The sequence below is a fragment of the Plasmodium gonderi genome (assembly GCF_002157705.1).
Source record: "Plasmodium gonderi DNA, contig: Chr12, whole genome shotgun sequence".
Classification (NCBI taxonomy): domain Eukaryota; phylum Apicomplexa; class Aconoidasida; order Haemosporida; family Plasmodiidae; genus Plasmodium; species Plasmodium gonderi.
In genome coordinates, this window is record NW_021628937.1 from 876,711 (window position 1) to 891,959 (window position 15,249).

Here is a 15,249-nt window from a genome sequence, read left to right on the forward strand (position 1 = left end):
GTCCATTCGTTCATATATCATGTCAATCGTTCGCACGTGAATATTATACTAAATGTATATTTTACGTAAGTAAATATATGAACAGGTTGTAGCTACTACTGTTGTTGCTGTTGTTGTTGTTGTTGCTGTTGTTGTTGTTGCTGTTGTTGTTGTTGTTGTTGCTGTTGCTGTTGTTGCTGTTGTTGTTGTTGCTGCTGCTCTTTTTTTTTTTTCTTTGAGGGGTTCCCTTGTTCTCTCCATTTTGTGTACATGCACAACACAATTAATTAATTATGTAATTTATTATCAGCTTAGATATGTGCAGAAAAGGTGTAAATAACCATACCTCTGCATATGTCCCTTTTGTTTCCCACCCTTTTTTACATAAACATATTCGTAAAAGAAGAAAGAAGAAAAAAATTGTGCATATAAACAAATTCGAGAAATAACAATTACATGGAGAGGTAACATTTGAAAGTGTACATTATTGGAGATAGAGTTTATTTTCCATGCAAATTTCACGATTCTTTTCTACAACAGGGAGGAATACCATTTCGATTCAAGAGAAAAATAACGTTGCCCTTTGTCAGTATCTCCCCCCTATTTTTACAAAAATATATGAAATTTTGAGCTTAAAATTGCAACATTATATGTGACATTTTTGCCTTTTCTATTTTATTTTCCTTTTTTTTTGTTCTTGAATTAATATCCTTTTCGTTATATTTTCTTGTCTATTAGCACGTATTTATGTTCGTTTTTCCTGCAATCTTCCGTTGCTTCACGGGCATCTTTAATTCAAAAAAATATATATATATATAAGTGTATGTATATGCCTTTGAACTAAAAGACGCAAAGGGGAATAGGACGCATTTCCTGACTTATTCACAGAGAGACATAGATATATTACATGCTTCTGTGAAGGTGCCAACTTTATTCGCAAGTTTTTGCTGCTTATAAACTAAGATAAAAGCAAAATGAGTTCCCTAAAGTATATCGAGAATAGCATTAATTCAAATATTAGAGTGGATGGGAGAACGTTACTTACATATAGAACCATCGAAATAAACAAAAATATTTTAGTTTCAGCAGATGGTAGCAGTAGTGTTATGAACGAAGAAAACAACGTAATCTGTGGAATTAAACTATCACTATTAACCCCGAATTTGGACGCAGCAGATGAAGGGTTTGTCAATCTGCAGATTGATTGTCCAGCATCTGTAGCTGCAAATAGAATAAAAAAAGAACATTTACAAATTATGTCCTCAGTCATTTATGATTTATGCTTAAAAAATACTATTAATAAAAAAAAACTCTGTATTTTACCATCAAAATTTGTATGGGGAGTTGATATAAGCGTTATGGTTTTAAATGCCGGAGGAGGATTACTAGACATTATTAGTATTGCTATATATGTTGCTTTGAATGATACCTTTATGCCAATTGTTAAACCAAAAAAAAAAATTGGTGAATCGAACACATTTCATAATACAAAGTGTACAGAATATGAAGTCGAAATTGTTGAAAATCAGAAAACAAAATTTCCTTATGAAAATATTCCCATATGTGTCTCCATAGGAGAAATAAACAACAAATATATTTATGATATGTCTAAAATTGAGGAAGAATTAGTTGAAAATATATTCGTCGTTGCCATTACTTCAAGTGGAAAATGTGTGGCATTTCACAAATTATATGGTATATCTATGGAAATTGCTTCAATACTAAAAATGACAGAAAATTCATCAAAAATTTCACATTATCTTTTTGAGAAAATTCATGAATCTATTGATAAAATACAAACAAGAAGTGTTCTTTTGTAATAATACAAAATGAGATGTTATTTATACATTCCCCCTTTTATTACCAATTGGATATGCATTCATTATTAAAATTTGTCGTCGTACTCATGCACATGAATTAGCTATGGGGGGGGGTATACACATCTCCATACATTGGCTAACACAATTTTGGGGAATTTTTTATATTAGCTACGTGAAATATATTTTGGCTAGAAGTTTTGGGATTTTTTTTTGTAAAATTGCTAAAAATAGTGAATTTGGCTATGTAGAAAAAAAAAAAAAAATTGCTAAAAATAGAGAATATAGCTATGTGGAAAAAAAAAAAAAAAAAAAAAAGTTGTACAAAATAAATAGCTAAATTGGATTCCCTCAAAAAATAAAGTCTCTACATATTTTAGGTTAACAGAAATGTGCATAAGTTGACCGTTGTGTGTAACGTTCATACATTTAGTAATTAAATACATGAACAAGTCAGAAAATAGCCACCTCTTTTATTAGTAACTAGCCGTAACTGTGCAACACAAAGTAGAAAAAAAAATATATATATATATATATATATATAGCAAAACAGAATAGTAAAACAAAATATATAATTATGCATTAAAAACGTAACAATTAAAGTGTGCGAAATACTATAACTTGTAGGAACCACCTTTGAAAATTTACATTCTACACATAATTTAAAAAGAATATTCCTAAAAAAAATAAAGCAGCGAAAGGTGTAATTTAAAAAATATTTAACTTGATATTGAAGAAAAAGACTTGCATTCAATTTACACAAGCATATACATAAATTTAATTTAACTTTTGTGTGAGAAATACATCTCAATTTTAATGTTATGTTTTTAAAACTCGTCTACATATGTATATATAGGTATGATTATACTTTTCTACTTTTTTGTTTTTCTTTTTTTGTAACCACCCTTTTTATGCCCATTTTTTATCTCCATTTGATCACTATTTTTTTTTTTTTTTTCTTTTCATATCCTTTTTACCTGCTTTTCTGACGTCCAATTTTTTATGTCTTTTTTTTCTTTTTTTTTCCATTAAAAAAATTTCCACGTATTTTCAGCCATTGGTTGGCAGAAACCACTCAGGCAGAACAATTAGTGGAAATTTTCAAGGGTATTTTTAACAGTTTTTGCAACCTTGAAAAAAAAAAAAAACATATGTCATTTTTTTTATTTGTGAATTTAACACACATTTTTAGAAGCTTTTCATCTAGTTACTATAATGAATATAAAAAAAGGGTTTCTAGTAATTTTTGCTTTCCCATTTATTTTTAAAACCGCATATTCTTTAAGGTTAAGCGGTGTAAATGGACATTCTTCTGGTGATTTTCTAAGTAATAAGAATGGTGAGAATAAAAATTTAAAAGATGATAATGGCTTTACTCAAAGAATTAAAAGAAGACATAATAGCAATTTAAAAAATGAAGTAAAAAACATATTGCAACCAGGTGATGATGATGAAATTCGAAGAGGCAACATTGTAAATTTAGATTATACGGAAGAAAATGAATATTTTAAACCAGAATCTTTTTCACCAAATGTTACAAAAGATAAGGAAAATAATGACTTGCAGGATCACTCACAGAAATATGCATCGTTTATCACAGAAGAAAGAAATGCAGGCAATATAAACACTCCAAAGAGGCAGCAGAAAGCACACGATGAAAACAGAACTTGGTCTCGAAAAAAAGGAGGGAAACGAAAAAATAGTTCTTATCGTAATGTAAGAAGTAGAAACATTGTTAAAAGCAATAATACTCATGGAGCTTTGTCTAATGATGATTTTTTAGACAACAAGCTTCAATTAAACAATTTTGAAGACGACGAATTAGAAAACGAAGGTGAAAGTAATGATATGCTGAGTAGTTATGATGATGATAATCTAGGTGAAGATTCTATCGATAATTTATTTAATGAAGCTGCTAGGGACAGTTCTCTGGTCGCTGATGAGGAGGAAGAAGAAGAAGAAGAAGAGCTTGGTGAAAATTCTATTGATAATTTGTTAAGCGTGGATGACAATGATAATTTCCTTGGTATCATCCATGGTGATAGCAATCTGGGTGACGATTCTTTAGATAATTTATTTAATGACCATGATTTTCAGTCAAATAAGAATGAAGAAGTCTCACTTCAGGATAGTGCTGAAGATTCTTTAATTAATGATGAAAGTGTGTTAGGTAGCCTGTTGGATGATTTTCCCATTGATGATACGATCGATGGTATGAATTCGGTATACAATAACGATAGTAATAGTTTTCCTGCATATAATGATACAACACCAAGTGATGAAAATGATTTGTTAAATAACGAGTTTAATGCACAGAAGGGTGTTAATACTAAGGGTGAGTCTAACGCGAACAGCCTGTCTAATAAAAAGGAAGCTAGTAATTCTGCTACTAAAAAACGTGATAATTTTATAAACAACAAGATGGATATCTTTATTGATAATCCTTTGAAATTTGATAAAATAAATACAAATTCCGAATTAAATGTAAATGGAAAACTTGATGACATGGGAGATATCAAAAATAGTAAGAAAAATGAAGACAAGCCAGGAGAGGTGCTAAACTCTAATAGTCAAATTGTAACTAAAGAGAAAGAAAACACAGGCATCAAATTAAGTACTAACAACAGGAATGAGGTTAAAGGTTCTCCAAGCTATAAAAATAAGAATAATAGCATAGAAAAAAAATCCAATGCTGATAAAATGTCACATAATAGCAAGGGCAACACTAATGATGAGTTCAATCTGAGGAGTAAGAGGAATATCACGGAAAAAATCGATGAGAAGGCACAGAAAACAGATAAGAAACCATTAAGTACTGATGAGAAGGCAGTGAAAAAAGATGAGAAACCACTAAAGGCTGATGAGAAGGCACAAAAAACAGATAAGAAACCATTAAATACTGATGAGAAGGCAGTGAAAAAAGATGAGAAACCATTAAGTACTGATGAGAAGGCAGTGAAAAAAGATAAGAAACCACTAAAGGCTGATGAGAAGGCAGTGAAAAAAGATGAGAAACCACTAAAGGCTGATGAGAAGGCACAAAAAACAGATAAGAAACCATTAAATACTGATGAGAAGGCAGTGAAAAAAGATGAGAAACCATTAAGTACTGATGAGAAGGCAGTGAAAAAAGATAAGAAACCACTAAAGGCTGATGAGAAGGCAGTGAAAAAAGATAAGAAACCACTAAAGGCTGATGAGAAGGCAGTGAAAAAAGATAAGAAACCACTAAAGGCTGATGATAAGACACAAAAAACCGATGATAAGGTACTAAAGACCGATGAGAATCCAGAAAAAAGCAGCAAAAAAAAAACTTCCGAAGATACATTAGATACGAACCATAAGAACAATAAGAAGGAAATTTTCACTGATAATAAATTCTCAAATGATAGGAAAAACAGTACTGATGATGTGTTAAACAATAACAAGAAAAACAATGCAAAGGATAATGCCCCTAGGGTTGAAAACAAATTTAATACTGAAAAAAAAATAGACAGTATGGGCAAAACTAGCAATAAAGATACTTCAAAGAATGAGGCAAAGATGAATACTAAGAGAGATGGTGATACTACAGAAAAACAGAGATTTGATAATAACAGCAATATTAATAGTAGCAACGACAGCAATGCTAACAATATGAATAGTACTGTCAATAGCAGTAATGGTAAAAATGATAAGAAGGATAAATTAAACACAGAAGAAAAAGGAATTTCAAAAACCCCAAGTAACTTGAATGGAGCAGCAAAAGACCAAATGAAGAGTCAGAAAAAACAGAATAGCGAAAGAGAATCAAGAACCCCCATCGAAAAAAATACTAGTGACAGGAGCAAGATAACTAGGGAGGAGGAACCTAAAAGTGAGCAAACATCTATATTGAACAGTATTAATCAAAAGAATGAAATGGTAAAAGATAATGCTGAGGAAACTTTGAATAATAAGAATGAAATTGTAGCTAAAGAAAAATCTAATTATGCAGGTGAATCTAGTACTGTGATGGATGATAATAGTAGTGATAATAATAGCGATAAAATTAGTGATAAAAGTAGTGATAACACTTCAAATGAACACACAAATGAGCATATAGTACCAAGGATTCCCACAGGAGAAACCATAAATATAAAAATAATATCCAATCCTAATTATGAAGTAAATAAAACGAATGGATTAAATAAAAAAAAACATAAGGTTCATTATAAGTCTAAAGGGAAAAAAAATGGATCATGTTCAAAAAAAAGAAATTGTAATAGTTATGGTATAGGAGGGAGAGGTGAAAAAAGAACACATAAGAAAAATTTAAACAGAAGTGTAGTAGTTCCATGGGGAAAAGAGGATCATGGAAGTTCTCGAAGGAGAGAAAATGGAAGAACTTTCAAAGGTCCTAATGTAAATAGCTCAGCCAGTTATCCAAAAGGTGATAATATTAGTGATCAAAAAAATGATGAAGTTACTTCATCTGCTGAAAATGAACAAAGCCCAAGCAAAAATTCGTCAGAACTATCTGTCTCAGTAGAAGTACCAAGTGAATTAAATGAGATAAAAAAAACAGAAGCCTTTATTTTATCACGTGGAAAGGATGCAGGTGAGGTGACGAAAACAAATTTCCTTCAAATTAACGCTGTCGGTGGAGACAATACTAACGATGGAGACAATGCTGACGATGGAGACAATGCTGACTATGGAGACAATGCTGACGATGGAGACAATGCTGACGATGGAGACAATGCTGACGATGGAGACAATGCTGACGATAGAGTTAACGCTAAAACCGATGCAGACGCGTTGGAGAAAGAGAAGTACGATTCAGAAAATGAATTGTTCGTTGAAAAAATGAAAGAAGATAAAAACCTGGAAAGGTTTGGGGAAGAAGAAACAGTTCAAGATATAGTATCTATAGAACACCCTTTAATTCGAAAAAAAAAAAACATAATAAAGAATTCTCGTAAAGTGTATAACTTAAATTTATATAACTGCTCATTTATAGATGAGTGGGATTTAAACCATGAATACATTGGTGAAGAGGGTAAGTTAGTCAAGATTAGTGGTTATGTTTTTCAAAATATTGTGAATTCGGATTCTATGCCTACTTCAAATATAACAGATTGGAAATTGAAGGGTTCATGCGATTATGATAAATATATATGCGGTGCTTTAAGTTATATGAACAACATGTACAGTAAAGGTGAAAGGGTTATATTTGAAAACAAAATATATGAAGCTACTAGTGATGCATATGGTACTCCAAAGGAAATGGAAAATGTGTGGATAGACAAAACGGGTGATTGTTACAATTTCTGAGAAAGGAAATAAAAGGAGAGGACGCGCACATGAACACATATTTCACGTTCCCGTTGCAGCTACATTGCAATGGCTTTGCAAAATGGGAATACATATATCCGACATGTTTGCAAATTCATTTTTTCGTGTCTCCAAATCGATAGGTATAAGGGTCATCTACGTTGTGATGCTTTAAGTTAAGTGTGTAAATAACTCCCCCTCCCCCTGTTTCTACATTTTATGATATTTTTTGCTTTTTTCCTGTTTTGTTATTTGTTCCTTTTTGGTTCTTTTAATATCTTCATTTCGTACATTCTGCCTCGTATAAAATATAAATGCTGTTCTGTTTTTATTTCATTCAGTACAAAAACAGATGTGTCTATTTTTTTTTTTATGTGCATCTTTTTGTGTTCTTCTCATTGCTTTTATATTGTACCATATTCATTCTCTTTTATTCTGTTTGATTTTTTTTTGATTTAGTGCCCTTTTGTTTTTTCCCTTGCATTTTTCATTGTATCACGGCATACACATAGCTTTATTTTCGTCTGCAAGTATGTGAATACGCATGTGTGCGATCAATCCAGTTTGCAGTGGTGACATCAACAAAAATATGAACTTTGTTTAATGGTCTAAACCATGACACTATCTTCACGTTTTTTTTTTTTTTTTTTTTTTTTTTTTTTTTTTTTTTGTGTGTGTTTTTTTTTTAAATATTCTTTTTTTTTTTATTTAACATTTTGTGTTTCAATCAATAAAAAATTTTTTTTTTTTTTTTTTTTTTTTTTTTTTTTTTTTTTTTTTTTTTTTTTTTTTTTTTTTTTTTTTTTTTTTTTGTGTGTGTGTGTTTGTTTGATAAATATACATTTTTAATTAATTGAACTGTGGCTTATTACTAAACCATATTTTTTTACATCCGTTATAACACTGTAGTATTAGTGATGTTTTTTTCGAGGTTCCCCTTTCTCCTATAAAGGAAGACTATGTGCAAAAGTATTTGTCGCGCTTATTACAATGTACACAAATATATTCATAAGCACATGTGTGTTTTTATTTTTTTTTATGAAATTATATTTTTTATAAAAACGACGCATAGTTATTGCAAAAAGAAGGGTTTATAGATTGATAAGTTGATGGGTTTATAGATTGATATCTTTTTCGAGAGAATGTGGAAATTTTGTGACGCCACCTTTTTTCACCCATCGTAAAGCATAGTGGCTTCATGTGCTCTTTACGTTACTATCATGTTGTATGCACATGCATGTATATATGTGTATGCATGTGCAAGTGCACGTAAAATGTAGGCGCTGGGCATTTTTATTTATATTTGTTTGTTCATGTGAAACATGTAACTTAGATGACAATACCTAAGCCACATAGATCAACTGGAGCTTTGAAAAAAAAAAGAATCTTTTCAGGGTACAAAAAAATAAATAAGAATCCTTTATTTTATCACATGAGCGAAAACTGCTACCATATAGAAGTGAATTAAAAGGAGAAAAAAAAAAAAAAAAATGAAAACACTCTTCTTTTTTTTCATATGCTAATTTTAAATTATATATTCAAATTGGAAATAGAGAAAATAAGCAGAACACATCATCAACGAGATAAAACAAAATAAATGAAATTTTAAATGTAAAAATAAAACAAAGAAAAAATGTAGAGGTGTGAATGGAAACAAACTTCCATTAGTGAGAACAGTGTGTCATCTTTGTTGCGTTGTTTTGTGCATACAAAACACTTTTGAAGAAAAGGACAGACATAAATGCAGCCATTCAAACAAGTATGCATAGAGAGGAGTTAAAATTCATAATTTTGAATAATTTATATGTCCATTTATTTATGTGAAATTACCATATAATTTTTTTTTTTTTTTTTTTTTTTATGAAGAGGTATGCAACTAGCCAAGCTCTGTTAGATATACTACCTCTTCTACCCGTGCGAATCCAAATTGCCTATCTTGACATGAGATACAATTTCGACAAAATATTATTTTGTTTTACTTTATTTTTACTTCACCTTATTTTATTATTATTTCTTTTTTTCTTCAATACTGCTGTGTTGAGTGTGTCACAACATAATTATGGGGAAACTGCTGAACGAGAAAAAATATCCATAAAACGTGGGTCATTTTTAATCTCATGATATGTCCCTATGGATGTTATTTTTCCTTGGTCAACAAGAATAATTTTATCCATTTGTTTTAAAATGTTTATCGAATGAGTAATATATATAATTGTCTTATTGGGTATAAGTGTATTAATAAGATTGTATATTTTTTCTATATTTGATTCATCTAGACAAGATGTAATTTCATCGAAAATGTATATTGGAGTGTCTTTCATAAGAGAACGGATAATAGATATTCTCTGTCTTTGTCCAGATGACATATTATTGTTTTGAATATTTGTATGAACATGTTCAGGCAAGGAATAAATAAAATGATTTAAATCTAACTCTTCACATAGTACACTTACTGTTGAGTTTATAAGGTTGATTTTATCACTTTCATAATCATTCAAAAGTTCGTAATTAATTTTTTCATTTGGTAGAGATTTTTTATTACTAACAACACTTTTCTCATCCTTCCTCCTACCCACATTGACATTATCGATTGTTCCAATTTGATGCTGTGTGATTTTTTTCTTTTTCTTTTCCTTTTCTTCTTCTTCTTCTTCTTCTTCTTCTTCCTCCTTTATGTGTTCCTGTTTGTCTTTGTAAATGGGACTGTTTTCTCCCAACTCTGAAATTAATTGGGGATTGCACTGCAACATAGGGAATGAGGAAGTATCTTCTTTTTTTTTGTCTTCCTCTATAGAGAAGTGCTGAATGGATTCTTCAACCTGATGAGAATCCAGAAGAGAAAATATTCTATCTAGAATTTCTCCACCTTGTTGTGCATTTTCCGTAATAATTTTTGGTAATTCCTTTTCGTTTTGAATTGTTAGAGGGAGTAATGCATAGACTATATTTTCATACAATGATCTATGTAGAATTGAACAGTCCTGTTCACTAACAGATATAATACATTTTTTAAAATAGTTCTTGTTTATGTTTTTGATATTATAACTGTCAATGTATATGTCCCCTTGGTATTCATATTCCCTCATTAACAATTTCCAGAGGGTTGATTTTCCAGATCCACTTTTTCCTATAATGGCTACCTTTTCATTTTCCTTTATTTCTAAGTTTATGTTTTCTAAAACTTCTTTTCTCTTATTAGAATCGAAATTATTATATGCGAAATAAACATTTTTAAATTTTATACAACCACGAATATTTTTCGGGATGATCTCTACACCTGAGGTAGTAGAAGTAGTAGTAGTAATATCACTTTTTTCATGAGTGTTACTTACAATATTCTTTAAGTTTTCTATTTTATTGATGAGTTTCTTCTTCTGGAGATCTTTCATTTTATGTTGATGTTCCTCATGTGGAAAATCAATTATTTCGTAAATTTTTTGTAAACGCAAATGAAGAATACCCATGTCTTTTTTCAACTTTAGTATACCAACTATACCTAAGGCTAACATACTACTAAAAGCAATAAATGAAACTAACTGTCCATGTGTGATGTTATTCTTACTAAGTTCACTTTTTCCAAAACATAGAATAGAACATATAACAACATTACTACCAATATTTAGAAAAGAATAAAATAAAGATTCACAATTTGTATATCTTTCATTTAATTTTTCCATATATTTTAAATTTTTTGAAAAATAACTATTTTCATAACATTCATTACCAAAGAATGAAATGACACTTTTTTTCTGTAAACTGTCTGATAATCGTGCCATTTGTTTTTCTTCATAATTTGAAGTCTCAATTTTAATATTTTTTAATTTTTTTAAAATAAGTAAAACAAGAAAACCGTAAGTTGGAACGACCATACCACATAATTTTGTTAAGTATGGAGATATACATATCATGGATATGCTACCACCAATTATGGAATTAGTATACCGTAATGTCTGAGTAATAGATGTAATTAATTCCTTTGCAGAGAATTTTATTTCGTTAAATATGCAATTAACAAGATAATCTGATGATTTAGAAGACTTAAAATTTTCACTATTCTCAGTAATTATTTTATTATGCACTTGTTTCTTTAATCGGTTTTCTACTTTCTTAATACATTTATTTGTAAAGAATATTCGAAAATATGATGCTATTCCTCCACATATAAAATATGGAAAAAAAAAACAAACTCCACTGATGTTATTATCTAATTTCTGTAAAAAAAGCTTCTTTAAAATCTTGTTCTTCTGAAATATACTTCCAATGAAATTACATTTACTTAACCTTCCACTGCACAAGCCAGATGAATACTCTGAAGAACCTTTCATTTCAACACATTCACCCATAATTTTTGGATAACTTAAATTCGTGTATGCATTAATGGCTAAAAATAGTAAGGCCATTGCAAGAAGTGCTTTTTCACCTTTCGTCATATCCGCTATTGCTCTTAGGAGAAAATTTGTTTTTTGTTTTTTCTTTTTCTCATCTTGCATTGTCAATCCAGCATTGTCAGTCCTTTTTACATTTCCCTCCTTCTTCGATCTACCTTGACCACATTTCGAAAACAGATCATACACACGTGTTAGATTTGTTAGATTTGTTCCAAAGGATGATCCCTGGGCCGTTTTGTCTTTCCTCAGAGCGTTCCCCATATTGGACTTTAATCACGTCTGCCACATCTGTCACGTCTCTTAATTTTGCCAACTTGGGGGAAAACAGCTACAAGCACTTTTCCTCTCACACAGCTGACGCATACGCTACATGTAAAATAGACCTAAACGAATTAACTCATTCTCAGATAAATTTGTATTACATTCATGTGTGGATAAGTACATATACATGAGATCACGCAATTTTTACAAACTGAACGCCCAAAAGGAAAGTGTAAAAAAAAAAAAAAAAAAAAAAAAAAAAAAAAACTTATTTACAATGATAAAAATTCTGAATGTTAATGCAGGTGCATGTTATATAGAAATCTTGTCAAAATGTAGAACTGCCGGGGGATGGGAGTGCTCGGTGGGAACTTTCCGGAGTGGAAATTAAAAAGGGGAGAGCCACAAAGCAAGTTACAAAACAAGTCACAAAATAAGTCACAAAACAAGTCACAAAATAAGTCACAAAACAAGTCACAAAACAAGTCACAAAACAAGTCACAAAATAAGTCACAAAACAAGTCACAAAATAAGTCACTAAAAAAAATGAATTAGCATAAACTGCTGTTTCCCCGAGTGTGCACAAAAAAAAAGAGTTATCTCATTTGAGAAAAATATTCCCAATAAAAGAAACAAAAAGTGAGATACGGTACGCGCACATGTAAAATATACACTTAGGGAGTCGTCCATTGGGTAAACCCACAATTTTTATTCATTTTTACACTGTGGAAATTTTGCTTTTTTTTTTTTTTTTTTTTTTATTTTATTTTTTTTATTTTTATTTCTTGCACTAGAAGAGTTCCTTGTTTAACTACTTATTTTTGCTTCTTCATTTTTGCTACTTTATTTTTATCCTCTTCTGCCTTATTCCTGCATAATAATTTCCATTTATTTTTTTTTTTTTAAAACTTTGTATTATGTTTATTTGTGAAAATTCCAACGATCACTAGGTCACACGGTGCAATAAGCAAACATATAAGCGAACTGTAAATTATGCGTAAGAGAATTACATACCAATGTAAGCATATCCTGTCATGAATTGATAATGTTACATGATGAATGCTTTCTCGGAATTTTCCGATGTGCAGGGGACAAGTCTTTTATGCGTGTTTCTCTCCACTGACATAAGAATCTCCTTCCACTGACATTTATTTCCCATTCACGTGACATATAGAAATAAGAAGCTGAAAATAGGAAGTTTGAAAATTGTAAGTTTGAAAATAGGAAGTTTGAAAATTGTAAGTTTGAAAATAGGAAGTTTGAAAATAGGAAGTTTGAAAATTGTAAGTTTGAAAACTCAAGTGGCCTATTTTTAAATGTGTGTTTCGTGCTTAGGCGTAAAATGGCTGTTTAGGGAAAAAAAAAAAAAAAAAAAAAAAAAAAAAAAAAAAAAACACAAATAGCTAGCTCTGCGCATGAGAACAGCAGCGTGGAATACAAATTGGCTACATAACAAAATTGCAACATAACAAAATTGCGACATAACAATATTGCAACATAACGAAATTGTGACATAACGAAATTGCGACATAACAAATTGGCAAGCTTACGAATTGGAAAGGTAAAAAATTTGTGAAGCAACAAATTGGGAACCCTCGCCAGTCCCTGTAGATTCCCATTTGCGCACGTGCTTATAGACATAATTTCACGAAACATAAAATCAGCGTTGTGCACTTTTCCCGATAAGAATAGAAAGGGACTTCCCTGATCAGAACATAAATCGCTGTAAATAGCAAATTGGATTTAGTCTACACCCAAAAAGAGGGAAGCCAATTGTGAGGCGAAGCAAATAGTAAGAAAATCTACACACGCACACACATTTTTTCTCCCTCCTGAACAAGCTTATCCAAAACAGAAAATTTTTAAAAAGTTACCCAATTTATAAATATACACAAAACATAATTAACAATTTTGTGAGAAAGAAATACAAACATATCGATAGACAATGGCGGAGAAAGAAGCAAAAAAAGAAGCCATCGAAATAATTTATGAAATTTCAAACATACTAAACGTAAATTTAGACAAAGAAACGATCGTGATTTTAATACAACTATGTGAATATGGCGTCAGTCCCAAGGTTCTTTCACATATTATTATCCAATTGAAAAAGGAAAAGCAAAAATTTCTACAAAATTTAAGTAACAATATGGGAAATTACAAGGAGGAAAACACATAATCTGTGCATATAATATTCTTCTTTTCCATTTGTATATTTGATCATATGAGCATATATGTATATATGGATGAGTAGCGACCGAACAGATGAGAGGACAAATTTTTATTTTCTTCTTCTCTCTCATCAATTCTGTATGGAGAAGAAAATGTTACAACGCTTATTAAAACCGTAAGCCATTTTCAGTGAAGAATTTTTCAAAAAAAATATTCTATAGCAATATTATTTCCCCTAGGGTTATCCATATGTATTTTTTTTTTTTTTTTTCTTCTTCTTATGAAGCATTTGGTTTCTTCGTGAGAACGCTATTTTTTTTTTTTTTTTTTTTTCCTTTACATTTTTTTTTACGTTTACTTTTTTTTTTACGTTTACTTTTTTTTTTACGTTTACTTTTTTTTTTACGTTTAATTTTTTTTTTACGTTATCTTTTCTTCTTTTACTTGTGAACTCCCCTTGCATACAGTTGCCACCAATGTGTAGATTCTGTTAAAAGGAGGAAAAGACGAAAGAAGAAAAACAGATTTCGAGTGGTGAAATTTCTTTTTATCACAAAATGGTCGTAGGGGTAACACTCAGTAAAATTCGTGCGATCATAGAGAAAAAACAGAACAAAAAAAGGGTGTGAAAAAGTAGGAAAGAAAAATTGTAACTGCGAACTGTGAACACACACTTGTTTATACAGGATGAATACAATTCGGGTCATGTGCATACCACGAGTGTAACCAATAAGCACACAAGTGAGATAAGTATAATATTTTGGGGAGACTAAAAGGGGACATGAATTCGTGATGAAAATCCTTTAACGGAGAAAGGAAAAAGTGAAAAAAAAAAAAAAAAAAAAAAAAAATATATATATATATTTGCCCATTTTTAGTCTAAGTGCAAAAAAAAAAAAAAAAAAAAAAAAGTAATATTTTCCTGAATAATAGCACTCTTCACATTTTGGAAAAATCGGTGGCGTGGGGAAAATTAAAAAAAATAAAAAAAAAAGAAAAAATAAAACTAAACAAACTAAACAAAATAAACAAACTAAACAAAATAAACAAACTAAACAAAATAAACAAAATAAACAAAATAAACAAAATAAACAAAATAAACAAAATAAACAAAATAAACAAACTAAACAAAATAAACAAAATAAACAGAATAAACAAACTAAATAAAATAAACAAAATAAACAAAATAAACAAAATAAAGTAAGAATAATCTGAAAAAGAGCAAATAATTAATCATTCAGAGTATGAAATTGTCCAAAGACCGGTTTTTCCCAAATTGGTAAGAAATGTATTTATACACCACATATATGCATATATTACGCATGCATAAGCATACACCC

At 30.1% G+C, this 15,249-nt stretch overlaps 4 protein-coding genes across 4 annotated transcripts; 3 read left to right on the forward strand and 1 right to left on the reverse strand.

Annotated features, from left to right (window-relative positions):
* Positions 1 to 953: 953 nt before the first annotated feature.
* Positions 954 to 1,799, forward strand: PGO_121650 (exosome complex component RRP42; the record flags this gene model as incomplete). The annotated part of the gene is made up of 1 exon (XM_028688959.1): positions 954 to 1,799. One exon carries the CDS (start codon positions 954 to 956, stop codon positions 1,797 to 1,799), a length of 846 nt encoding a protein of 281 aa, XP_028544760.1.
* Positions 1,800 to 3,011: 1,212 nt separating this feature from the next.
* On the forward strand, positions 3,012 to 7,091 carry PGO_121660 (hypothetical protein, conserved; the record flags this gene model as incomplete). The annotated part of the gene is made up of 1 exon (XM_028688960.1): positions 3,012 to 7,091. The coding sequence occupies one exon, from the start codon at positions 3,012 to 3,014 to the stop codon at positions 7,089 to 7,091; it is 4,080 nt and encodes a 1,359-aa protein (XP_028544761.1).
* Positions 7,092 to 9,148: 2,057 nt separating this feature from the next.
* PGO_121670 (ABC transporter) lies at positions 9,149 to 11,740 on the reverse strand (the record flags this gene model as incomplete). The annotated part of the gene is made up of 1 exon (XM_028688961.1): positions 9,149 to 11,740. The coding sequence occupies one exon, from the start codon at positions 11,738 to 11,740 to the stop codon at positions 9,149 to 9,151; it is 2,592 nt and encodes an 863-aa protein (XP_028544762.1).
* Positions 11,741 to 13,685: 1,945 nt separating this feature from the next.
* PGO_121680 (mitotic-spindle organizing protein 1) lies at positions 13,686 to 13,916 on the forward strand (the record flags this gene model as incomplete). Its single annotated transcript, XM_028688962.1, has 1 exon — positions 13,686 to 13,916. The coding sequence occupies one exon, from the start codon at positions 13,686 to 13,688 to the stop codon at positions 13,914 to 13,916; it is 231 nt and encodes a 76-aa protein (XP_028544763.1).
* Positions 13,917 to 15,249: the final 1,333 nt, after the last annotated feature.